Source organism: Ursus maritimus, unplaced genomic scaffold (assembly GCF_017311325.1).
Source record: "Ursus maritimus isolate PB19 unplaced genomic scaffold, ASM1731132v1 scaffold_19, whole genome shotgun sequence".
Classification (NCBI taxonomy): domain Eukaryota; kingdom Metazoa; phylum Chordata; class Mammalia; order Carnivora; family Ursidae; genus Ursus; species Ursus maritimus.
The window spans coordinates 48,596,235-48,608,373 of record NW_024424341.1 but is presented as its reverse complement, the minus strand read 5'-3'; the positions used below and the strand labels follow the sequence as shown (position 1 = coordinate 48,608,373).

Here is a 12,139-nt window from a genome sequence, read left to right as displayed (position 1 = left end):
GAGAGAGGTTGGCTTTGGAGGTGCCTCCGGCAGCGGAAGGGTTAACGTCTGGCTGGAGGGGAGGGGGAGGGGCAGGGAAGGGGCTGCGGGGCTTTGAGGGGTCAAGGGTGAGCCGTGAGAGGTGGGGGCGGAGGGGGGGGAGGTTGTCTGGGCTGCCAGACAGGCCAGGGTCAGCGGCGGGGTCAGGGGATGTCTGGCGGAGGAGAGGCCCAGCATCCAGGCTCCCTTGGGGACCTGGGATTCCAGGCCCCAGCCCCCTCCTCCCTCAGACCTGGGAGTCCTCAACCCAGCCCCCTCCCTCAGAATTCCAGAACCCGAACCCTTAGCCTCCTTTACCCCAGGACCCGAGAGAGTCTGGGCCTCCGGCCTCTTTTTCCCTCAGACCTGGGAGTCTACACCCCCCCTTCACAAAACGACCGAGTCCGGGGCCCTAGCCCCTTCCTCCCCCGAACCCAGGCGTCCCCACCTCCTCTTTTAGCCCCAGCTGGATCCCAGCCCTCCGGGGGTTAAGGGGGCGGGGCCAGCTGGTTGCCATGGTGCCAGACTGTTTGGGTCTGCTCTCTGACCCTTGGGGGCTCCCCAGGGTCTGCAGAGAGGGGGAGGGGGACCCAGACCTGAGGGAAGTCCAGCGCCAACCCCTTCCCCAAATCGGGCCTATCGGCCCAGAGAGTTTATGTCTCCATCAACGCTGCGTCCGGTGACCTTGAACAAGCCCTGACCCTTCTCTCTGGGTCTCAGTTTCCCCAAGGAGAAATTTGTTGGGGGAGTGGGGAGATGCTCGGGTCCTGCAAATCTTTAAGATTCTCAGCTCCCCTCTCACCCCCTCCTCAGGCCCCAGGCAGCCCCGGGGCATGCTGGGAACCCGGCCTGGGCTCTGGGCCAGGTTGTGGGGGGGCGGGGGCAGCCTCCTCCCTTCCCCTTCCTCCCCACCTTGGCCTGACTCTCGCCCCCGCCTGAGGGTCTGGGAGGTTGGGAAGGAGGGAAGGGGGATGAGAGCCGACCCGACTCTGGCCCCCCATCTCCTCCTTTCCTCCTCCGCCCCCTTCCCGCCTCTCCTCCCCCTCCTCAGCAGGTCGCTACCCCAGCCCTGGGCCCCTTCTCGAACCACCCCCACCCCACCCCCAGCTCCAGACCTGGCTCCGAGCTGCGAGGGGGAGGGAGAGAGGGAAGGAGAAAGACAGAGAGAGAGAGAGAGAGAGAGGCAGAGAGAGGCAGAGAGGGGGCGAAGGAGAAGGAAGGGAGAAAGAAGGGTGGGAGGGGAGGGAAGGGAGGAAAGAGACAGGGGGAGACAGAGATGTGAGATGGAGAGAAAGGGAGAGGAGAAGGGAGAGGGCCAGAGACAGAGACCTTGAGGAAGAAAGAGACTGAGAGAATGAGAGACAAAGAGAGAGGGAGGGAGGAGGACCAGGGAGGAAGAAAGACAGAAGGGAAAGAAAAAGAATGAGAAAGGAGAGAGAGGGAGAGGCCATCTGCAGGGGAGAGCGCCGGAACCACGGAGGGGAGAGAAGGACGAGAGCGAGAGCGGAGAATGAGCAGTGCAGAGCCGAGAAGCAGACGCAGGAGGTGGAGACCAGGTAAGCCTGGGGCTGACACGGAGACCAGGCGCAGCAGAAACAGACAGCAGGAGGAGAGAGCTGGAAAGATGGAGATGAAGCGTGGGACCGGGAGAGCAAGACAGACAGAACTGGACCGAGGGACCGACCTGCGAGTCGCAGGTGCACACTTTTAGCCCTGGGGTGGGGAGGCTGGGTGCTGGGCCACCGCCTACCAGGCCCGGCTCCTCCCACTTGCCCGGCTCTGGCCAAGCCTCTCCCTTGGTCTCCGGGTCTCCGGTTCCCAGGGAGGCCTTCTCCCCTGCCCACTGGGGGAGCTGACAGCACCTGGGCTGGGGAAGCGTAGTGCTCGGGGGGGTCATAGCTGCCATCGTTATAAATGATGGGAGGCCAAAAGAAGAAATGAGAGAGGGGGAAAATATCCAGAGGCTTGAAGGTTTCCTATCCCGCCTGCGCCCTAGTCCTGGATTCCAGAATCTGACAGGTAGGTAGGGAGCTGCTTGCCCAAGAGGCCAAACTCTAAAACAGGTGAGGCTCCCTCTGACTCCGCATCCAGGAAGCCCGGCTATGCCTTCCCCAGGGAGGCAGGTCTGGCTGGACTCCCAGGTCTGAGGGAAGAGGGGGCTGGGGGCCTGGACTTCTGAGTCTGAGAGGGGAGGGGCCTACTGGCCTGGACTCCAGGGACCTTTGAGGAGGAAGGGGCTAGGGGCCTGAACTCCTGGGTCCCTGCTGAGGAAAGGGCCAAGGGACTGATTCCTGGGTTCCTTGGGGAGGAGGGGGCCGGGGGCCCGGACTCCTGGGTCCTGGCACCCACCCGTAGAACCGACCTTGCGGGGCCTTCGCCGCACACAAGCTCGAGTCTGTGGGTCCGTGTCGGGGGCTCACCATCGCGGCTGGGGTCTTCCCGGCCCTCCCCACCCTCCCTGGCCCCCATCTGTCCGTCCATCCGTCTGTCTGTCCACCTGCCGCGCCCCCCGGGCTGAGGTAGGAGGTTGTATAGTTGAGGAGGACACCCACGGAGATCACTATACGGCCTCCTAGCTTTCCCCAGGCTGCGCCCTGCACGGGACGCCCGGCGGGGACCCCAGCCCCTGACCGCTGCCCCATGCCGGGGGACCCTGGGAGGAGGAGCTGGGCTGTCTCTCCTGTCCTGTCCTTCCGTTCCCTCCTCCCACTTCCCTCCAAGAGTTTCTCTCCCATGAAGAAACCTCTATTTTGCCTTCTCTGTCTTTCCATGTCCACTGTGTGTCTGAAGTCTGTTGTGTGTCTACACAGCGGCCTCTCGGACTCTCTCCATCTCTCTCTCGTTGTGCTTTCTGGTATCGCTCCATGTCTCAGTTTCTGTCTCGCAGGCTCTCACAGTATCTCTGTGCCATCTCCACTCTGACACCCCCACCCCACCCTACGCCAGGGCCTGTCAGGCCACCACCCACCGCACTGCCAGCCTCTGGGTCCCTGAGACCCTTTAACCTGTGAGGACATCCAGGGTCACAGGTGAGGTTCTTGGGAGCCTGGCGTCCGGCCCAACCACAAGCTTGGGGATTGCCCGCCTGAGCCCGGACTCCTCACACCCTTTCTCCTTGGAAACCCAGAGCTTGACATTTGACCAGCCACAGAAATCCAACCTCTGACCCCATACCACGTGCCCCTCCCCCACCCCGTGGTGACCTCACAAAGGTCGCCAGCTTTTCCCTGGGCCAAGACCCTCCATTATGGCCCTGCTGCCCCAAGGCAGTGCTGTCCCATCTGCCCTGGTAGCCCTCATGGTCTTCAGGGCCCCGGCCTGGGCCTGTCTCCTCTGCTTCACGTCCCATAAGGAGCGCATCCGCATCTGCCAGATCTTTGCTGGTACCGAGGGCCCCGAGCTGGAGAAGTGCGAGGAGGCATTCGCTGTTGCCTTTAAGGGCCTCCTAGATACTGAAATCAGTGAGGAGACCTGCCACTTCCTCCGGGGTCCTGGGGGTGGGGTATGCACAGGGAGGTTCTAGAGCGCATGGAGAACCGCTGAGAGAGATTCACCCAGAGAGGAAGGGTGGGGGCAGACTTAAAGGGAAGGATGGAGACTGAGGGACAGATTCTGTGAGAGGAGGATAGAGTGGGGGACAGACTCAGAGGGGGAGGAGGATAGAGATGTGGGGGGACAGATTCAGGGAGGAGGCTAGCGATGGGGGACAGACTCCAGGAGGAGGACAGAGATGGGGGACAGACTCAGAGAAGGTAGGATAGACACTGGGGGGGGGGAGGGACAGACTCAGAGATGGGGGCATAGCAGTGGGGCGGGGACAGAGACTTGGAGACAGGAGGTGTCTTAGACAGAGAATGTCCATGCCGTGGACTGGTGTTGAGGGAACTGCTTTTCCCAGCCTCTGTCCTCCACCCTCACTCCCAGACTATGATGAGAGAAGCCACCTGCATGACGCCTTCACCCAGATGACGCACTCTCTCCAGGAGATAGCCGCTGCCCAGGGTGAGTGGGGTGGGGATGGTTTGGTGCACGTGGGGTGAAAACCCCCAAGAGATGGATGTGTGTGCAGGGGGCCCCCAGAATGTGGCAGGTCTGGAGGAGGCAGCGCCAGTAAGCTGAGTGAGCTTGATTCCTTGTCGGGGGGAAGGGATGGGCGGATGCTGGTGGGGACCTCCAAGGACAGCGCAGAAATGACTAGAGTCTGAAGCCTAGTAGGGATGAGGTAGACATGAGTTCTGAACGGGCTGTGTGGCTCCCCCTCTTCCTGGCTATGAGGTTCTGGGTGTGTTACTGCCTCCGTCTGGGTTTCAACTTACCCACCTGTAAGGTGGGACAGTGTCCTTGCCTCCCTGATGGCCATGGAGGATAGTGAGAGGGAGGAGTCTCCTGACCCTGCGGACCTCAGAGGGGGAGGGAGGAGGGAGGTGGAGCACTGCTTGCAGCATAAACTGGCCAGTCGTTGGTCCAGGGCTCAGGGGCTTACTTCTACATCTGCTGTTAATGCCTTTTGTTTTCTGCTCTTGCCCACCAAGCTTTCTGACAGTGATACTAAAAGATGGGGAGGTTCCTGTTCACCCAGGGGGCATCTGGGGGGTCAGCATGGAGAAGATTTCAGCTACAGATCCCCCACCCCCAAAGAGAGGCCTGAGCAACTCAAAGCTGAGGTGGGGGGAGGTGCTCAGGACTCCAGAAAACACCCTTTCTCCCCACTTAGGCCATCTGGTCATAGAATTTTGAAGAGAGCAGGAACAAGTCCAGTTCTACATGTAGAAGACCTCTCTAGAGCTGTGTGTGGGATGCACTGGAGGGGGAGGCAGTGGAGGCTGGGAGGCCTGGGTGAAGGCTGGGGTGAGGGAGGCCTGAGCTGGGGCGGGGCTGTGAAGGTGGAGAAGCAGGCATGGACAAAGAAGAGAGTAAAGGGCAGGAGGGATGGGACTCAGGCCTGACGGTCTGTCTGGGGACTGGGTTTGGGGGGGGTAATGGACAGTGCCCAGGGTCCAGCCCCACGTGAGGGTGGGCACTGGGTCCTCCCTGAGACAGGGAGCCCGGGAGAAAGCAGGAGGGGGAGCAGACGGTGAGCTGGGCTAGGACATAGCGATGGTGAGGGACATCAAGGAGGCAGCTAGACACACAGGTCCAGGGTTTAGCTGACAGGTTAAGGAGACCTGAGACTGTCCTGAAGGAGCAGGGCTGTGAGCTGCCGGGGTGGGGGGGAGGGGTGTCAGCTCTGGGTGTAGAAGGACCCTCTGGGGTTGTGAGGGGGACAGACTGGAGGCCGGGAGAATCTGGTGCAATACGACAACAGGTATTCGTCGAATGTGCCAGAAACAACACTGGGAACATAGCTGTGACCAAATCTGCAGACCACTAGCCCTCAGGCTGCTTATACCGGGGGGTGGGAGGGGCAGGCAATAAACATCATCAGTGAAATACTACAGTGTGTCGGTTAGTAATCCAGGGTGTGGAGGAAAACGGAGGAGAGAAAGGAACACGGTGCCCAGTGGGGTGATTATTTTAAATAGGTTGGTCAGGGGAGTTGCACTTAAGAAGGTCCAGTTGAGGAAAGACCTGAACCAGGTGACAGAACCATGCAGATAATCAGGGGGAAACAGTGTTCCAGGCAGAGGGAAGAGCCAGTGCGAAGGGCTGGAGTGGAGTTGGTTGGGGGGGGGTGGGTAGCGGGAGATGTCAGAGGCTGCAAAGAACCACATCCTGTAGGACCTTATAGGCCAGTGGTTCTCAAGCCCCAGTGTGTGTCAGAATCTCCTGGGAGCTTGTGGAAATGCAGACTCCTAGGTCCCACCCTCCATTTCTGACCAGTAGGTCTGAGGTGGGGCCAGGAGGTGGGCCTTTCTAGCAAGTTCCCAGCTGCTGCTGCTGCTGCTGCAGGAACCCACTTGGAGAACCGTTCCTGTGGACCCTTGAACTGACTTCTGCTTTTGCTCTTGAGGTGGGAGTCATCAGACGATTTTAGGGAGAGAGAAACAGACAGGGTCTGACCGAGGCCACGTGGGCCAAGGGCAGAAGCAGTGAGACTGGTGAGAAGGTCAGTGGTGGTTTGGACCCGTCACAACCCCAAGACAAGGGCTAAGCTGAGAGGGGCAAGCCTGAGGGCGGAGGGGGAGGAAGAGCACAGATCTGACTCTGGGCCAAACCTGCCCCACACATGGGAGAGGCCACGTCTGCACTTACTGACGCTAATTATCCTCTAAAGGATATCTTCATAGCAGCCCTATCAGGTGGGGTTTTATAGCCCCATTTTCCAGATGGGAAAGTTGGGGCCCAGCTGGACAGAAAGGATGGACCCAGGAGATATGGGGACTGGCCTTGTGGGGGACGGGGAGGGGGAGCGGGGGAGGAGGAGGGCAACTTCCAGGTCTCCCAAATGGAGGACCCAAGAGCTGGACGTGCTGACTCAGAGAGGCTCTCGGGGGTGGCAGGTGGTACTGTTTGTGTCTATAAACCAGTGGGTGGTATGGTGTGAAGAGAAGGGCAGTGTGCTTCGGGTAATGCAGCTCGACCACCAGGGGTCAAATGTAGCTATGTGACCTTCGGCCCCCTTCCTAACTTCCCCGTGCCTCCGCTTCCCCATCTCAAACCTGGAGATGGTAATACGCTCGCTGTGTGCCAGACACTATTCTCGGCGCTTACGGGCGCACTCTCCTGCAGCCGTCCGGCGGCACATAGGTTGGCACGGGGATGCTTTTATACTGTATGGCATTAAATCCCCCCCTCTCCAGCCCTAATAGACAGACACTGATACTGTCCCCATTTTACCAACCGAGGATCAGGAAACTTACATATTTGGCCGAGGTCATGCAGGCAAGAGGACTTGAAATGGATTGCTTAGGGGGGAGGCAGGTGTGCTCACAGATGGACGAGCCAGGACTCCAACCCAGATGGTCTGAAACAGTTGACGTTTCTAATGATACACACTTCTTTAGGGGAGACTTTGCAACACCCACCTATGCCCCCTTGTGGTTCACTTGAGATAACCTCCACCCCTTGGCCTCTTTGGACATTTCACTCCATCCCTCCTTTATTCCCGCGACGTTCTTGGATATCACACACAGACACATACCCCTGCCATGGCTCACTTGGCTTATCCCACACTCATCCTCCCTATGAGTCACTTGGTTTGGCACAGAGATATTCCTTGGATGACGCCTCCAACATCCTGGCCTCTCATTTGAGCACCCCACTCTGACCACATCCTCCTGACCATCCTGCCTTCTCCAGACCACACGCCTGCCCTGTGGCCCAGGAGAGACCTCTAAGTCCTTGACCCTTCATTTTGAACGCACTTCCTGGCTTCAGTGCCCCCTCTCTCCAGTTTATACCCAAGGATCATCGCATGAGCCACTCTCATCAGTATTCTCAGTTCCTTCCCTTTCGGTATGGGTTGAAATCACAGAGGAACGTGCGATGGCTTAAGCAAGCTAGAAGTCTTGAGGTAGGCTAGAAGTCTTGAGTTTCATATGGCAGCACCACTTCATTTCCTGGGGGACCCAAACCCCTTCCAGCCTCCTGCTTTACTATCCTAGGATGCGGTCCTTATCTTCATGGTTCTGCGTGACTGCTAGAGCTCCAGCCATCGAGTCCAAGTCTCGGGCAGCAGACGGAGGAAGGGGAAGGGTCAATAAGATGGTGCCATTTCTCTCTTAAGGCTCCTTCCTCTAACTCGCACATGACATTTCCACTTCCATTATCAGACCAAAACTTGGTTATATGATAAGTGGTTATATATAACCACATAACTAGCTGCAAGGGATATTGAGGAATATAGTCTTTTAGCTGGCCGGTTGGCGGGGCTGGGGGTGCTTTCCCAGCTGACATGCAGTGTGATGTTACTACAGAGATAGTTGGAGGCAACTAGCAATCCCTGTGTATTAGTTTGCCAGGGCCGCTCTAACAAAGTGCCATATACTGGGTTGCTTAAACAACAGGAACTCATTGGTCACAATTCTGGAGGCTAGAAGTCCAAGACCAAGGTATCAGAGTGAGCAGGGTTGGTTCCTTCTGAGGCTTCTCTCTTTGGCTTGTAGATGACCATCTCCTCTCCCCCTGTGTCTTCACATGGTCTTCCCTCAGTGTGTGGGTGTCCAGATTTCCTTCTCTTTTAAGGCAATCAGTCATACTGGATCAGGGCCCACCCTAATGACCTAATTGTAACTTAATTACCTCTTTAAGGCTGTATCTCCAAGTACAGTTAGATTCCGAGGTACTGGGGGTTAGGGCTTCAACATTATGAGTTTGGGAGGGACACAATTCAGTCCATAACACCTGCCACATTCCCTTCTTTCTTGATTTTATTTATTTATTTGAGAGAGAGCGCAGGGGGAGGGGCCGCGGGAGAGGGAGAGAGGGAATCCCAAGCGGAATCTGCATTGAGTGTGGGGCCCAACGCAGGGCTCGATCTCACAACCCTGAGATCACGACCTGAGCGGAAATCAAGAGTCAGACACTTAACCAACCGAGCCACTGAAGCGCGCACATCTGCTACACGTCGAATTTCCAAGACCACCTCCACCGGTAAATCAATCCAGCCAGTCATCCGCTTTGGGAAGAGCCACAAACCTTACAGTTTGGAGGCCATTACAATGGTCAAAACTCCAACAGCCATAAGAACAGAGATCCAAAAGAGTCAAAGGGGTAGAAATGAATAGTCTGGAGACCATGCAGAAGTGGCAGGTGCGTGCCCTGTCGTAAGGGGGTGGGGGCCACTAAGCTCTAGCTAATTGCTGCCTCATGAAAATACAGTCCCTTGTGTTATAGCTCTTCCAAATTTTGTAAATGATGCCAAACATTTTATGTGACTTTCCCAAATTTTTTACGATGGCAACTGGTTCATTTTTAAAAATACTTTTCAGTCCAAATATAACACATTCAAGGGATGGACGGAAGCCACAGGCCACCAGTTGTGGTCTCATTCCAGCTGGATCCTGGAATTCATTCTACACATATGTACTGAGCACTCACTAGGACTCAGGGCCCTCTCCTGGGTTCTGGGGATACAGCACTGAAGAATGACATGTGTACTAACTTAAGAGACAGACTTAAATGATCATTGTATATATAAATATATAGAATTGTAAACTGGTGAGAACTCTGAATGGAATGAAAGGAACAGTTCGAGAGGCAAAAATAGGGAACTAGATTAGATTAGATTTATTTCTGGTCAGGGAAAACCTTGAAGGAGATGACATGAGGTAGGAAATGAAGGATGAGGAGGAGTAGGGGGAAAGATCTGTAGAAACACGCCAGCACATGCAAAGGCCCTGAGGTGCTAGGGAATGTGGTTTTCATACCAGGGGAAATGAAAGGTGGGCAACAGGGATGGAATAGAGAGGCAGAGGAAACTAGGCCAGACCTTGTAGGGCTGAGTAGAACTTGGTGAGGAATTTTATCTTTAGCCTCCACTGTCCTCTAAACGATATCAATGCAAGAGGATGCAGAGGAGGGGCTCCAACAGAAAGATAGACCAGAGGCAGACGGAAGGAGACTTGGAGATCTGTCAGCCTTCTAGGTAGACAGGGTGGGAGGAGGTGAGACTGGGATGCTTTATATCCTAGAAGTGGGGATGGGGAGGAGTTGAGGAAGAGACAAACACTGTGATAGCAAGTTGACGGGCCTTGAGGAAGGGTCTTACTACAAGATCCCCCTCCACCCTCCAGGCTCCTTTAAGGTTGCTTTTCCTGATGCTGCCGAGAAAATGCGGAAGGTCATTACGCAGCTTAAAGAAGGTAACACACACACACAGAGAATCCTAAAATCCTGAGCCAGCCATTGTCTCCCCTCAGCCCAGTCTGTCTGAGCTTCTTCCCCTGCGATGAACACTCTAGAATCTGGTCCCCGCTTCAACAGAAGATTTCCTTTCCAGCTAGGATCCCATTTGGGGATGATTCTGTCCCAGATTAGCCCGGGCCTCTCTCTGGATCTGTCTGGCCCTATGCACTCTGTGAGGTTTCCTTTCCAACTGGTCATTCTCAGTGGGCGAATTCTAGACGGGCCACACCTCTTGTCTAACTGAGCCCCCTCATTTGACCCTGTCCCCTGAAACTATCGTCCAGGGTCTAGCCCCACCCCCTCAATGGAAAGCCCAGGGTTGATCCCGTCTCCTTAGTAAGCAGCAGGCCTGTGCCTGACCTTAGTGGAATACAGCAGGCCTGGCCCCGCCTACAGGTGGAATGCTGCAGGCCTGGCCCCGCCTACAGGTGGGCTGCGGCAGGCCTGGCTCCGCCCCCTCGAAGGAAACCATCTGGCCCAGTAACCCATCCTCTAGGGGAGCTTCAGGGGGGCACTTCCAGGCCTTCCGGGATAGTAACGCTTCCTCTCTCTCCACAGTCCGGGCCTGCATCCCTCCCTGCGGTAAGCACTTCATTCCAAGCTCAGAATTGAGGGGGAAGGGAGGTGGTCGGGAGCGAAACCTGGGACTTAGAACGGGAGACCAATAAGAACCCTGGAGACCAGTAATTAAACCAGGTATTGCTCACAAACCTCATATAAGGCGGGCCTGAAAGCAAAAAGAAGCCAATAAGAGTCCTAGAGGCTGGAGAGTGTTGCGAGCCAGCCAGTGAGCGCAGGGAAGGCGGCGCCCAGGACCTGTCTGGCCGTTAGCGCCCGGGAGCCTTAACAGACCTTAACTTGGCCAAAGGGACCCGGGCTGGGGAACGCAGATGGAGCCCAGGAGCAGCGTTTCCGTCCCACAGGACTCCAGGAGGTCGCCCGGCGTTTCCACTGCCGCGGCTGCTACTCCACGGTCTGCGACCTCCCGCTGGACTGTCCAGGTGAGAGGCGGGGCCTGCAAGGGGAAGGAACCGGACGGACCGGAGGAACGAGAGCTGAGCAGAGAAGGGACCGGGCAAGACGGGGGCGGGCTCGGGCGGTGACGCGGACCTGTTTTCAGTTCAGGACTTGACTGTGATTCGGGGTCATCAGGCTAAGTTCTCTTGCACTGTGAACTTCCAACTGCCTAAGGAGGAAATCACCTATTCCTGGAAGTTCGCAGGAGGTGTGAGTCGGAGCGGGGCCGGCGCGAAGGGCTTAGGACAAGGGTTACGCTTCTCTAGAGGGTGGGGGGTAAGGACGCAGGGGGTGGGGCTCGGGGGAGCTCGGTCTAGATTCAGGCTTCGTGCAAGGGGAGGGTCCCGGGATTTAGAAGTGGAGGCCAGGCTCAGGTGGCTTAGAGGGGCGGGATCGTGCGTGAAGGGTCTGTGAATAAGGGGTTAGGGGTGGGGCCACGGCTCAAGAAGGCGTGGTCTAGCCCGGGGACCGGGCTTGAACGTTACATTTCGGCGAGACGCGGCAGACGGAATCTGACCTGGGCTGGGGCGAAGCGCCTCTCCTCCCGCCGCCTCAGCCCGAGCGTCCCGCAGGTCCGGACGCAGGACGTATCCTACTTCCAAGACCTCCCGCAGGCCCGAGGATACCTGGCGCGGATCCGGCCGGTGCAGCCCGCGCACCGCGGGACTTTCTCTTGTGTGATCCAGCACGACCAGCTCCTCCTGGCGCGGCTCTACTTCTTTCTTAACGGTGCGGGCGGGGCTGCGCAGGGGGCGGGGCTGCGCAGGGGGCGGGGTTCGCGTCTGACTGACGTGCGTGCCCCCGCAGTGACTGGTGCGCCCCCACGTGGGGAGACCGAGCTCCAGGTCTCCTTTCGGGAAGTGCTGCGTTGGGCGCCGCGGGAGGCGGAGATGATCGAACCTTGGAGGCCAAGCCTGGGTGAGCTGTTGGCCAGGCCCGAGGCTCTGACGCTGAGCAACCAATGCCTGCTCGCGGCCGTCGCGGCCTTAGCATCAGCCAGTGCGACCCTTGTGGTGTGGTGAGTTCCCTGGACCCCGGAGTTCCAGCATCCTCTCTCTTTCCTCAGACCTGGTGTCCAGCATCCTCATACCTAGGAGTCCAGGCCCCCGACCACCTCCTCCCTCAGACCCAGGAGTCCAGGCCCCAGTCCTCCCTCAGACCCAGGAATCCAGACCCCCAACCCCCTCCACCCTCCGACCCAGGAGTCTAGGCCCCCACCTCCCTTCTCCCTCAGACCCAGGATTCTAGACCCTCAGCCTCCTCCTCCCTCAGACCCAGGAGTCCAGGCCCCCAGTCCCCTCCTCCCTCAGACCCAGGA

General features: G+C 57.7%; 1 protein-coding gene across 1 annotated transcript in view; it reads left to right on the top strand.

The window, feature by feature from the left end:
- The first annotated feature begins 3,066 nt into the window (after positions 1-3,066).
- Positions 3,067-12,139, top strand: part of SPACA6 (sperm acrosome associated 6) — a 17,127-nt gene continuing 8,054 nt past the window's right edge. Inside the window, exons 1-8 of the mRNA XM_040632973.1 lie at positions 3,067-3,479; positions 3,943-4,020; positions 9,693-9,761; positions 10,363-10,386; positions 10,728-10,805; positions 10,925-11,031; positions 11,394-11,550; positions 11,629-11,839. Coding sequence (XP_040488907.1) covers positions 3,266-3,479; positions 3,943-4,020; positions 9,693-9,761; positions 10,363-10,386; positions 10,728-10,805; positions 10,925-11,031; positions 11,394-11,550; positions 11,629-11,839 — 938 coding nt within the window. The 5' untranslated portion in view covers positions 3,067-3,265. The remainder of the gene's footprint in view (positions 3,480-3,942; positions 4,021-9,692; positions 9,762-10,362; positions 10,387-10,727; positions 10,806-10,924; positions 11,032-11,393; positions 11,551-11,628; positions 11,840-12,139) is intronic.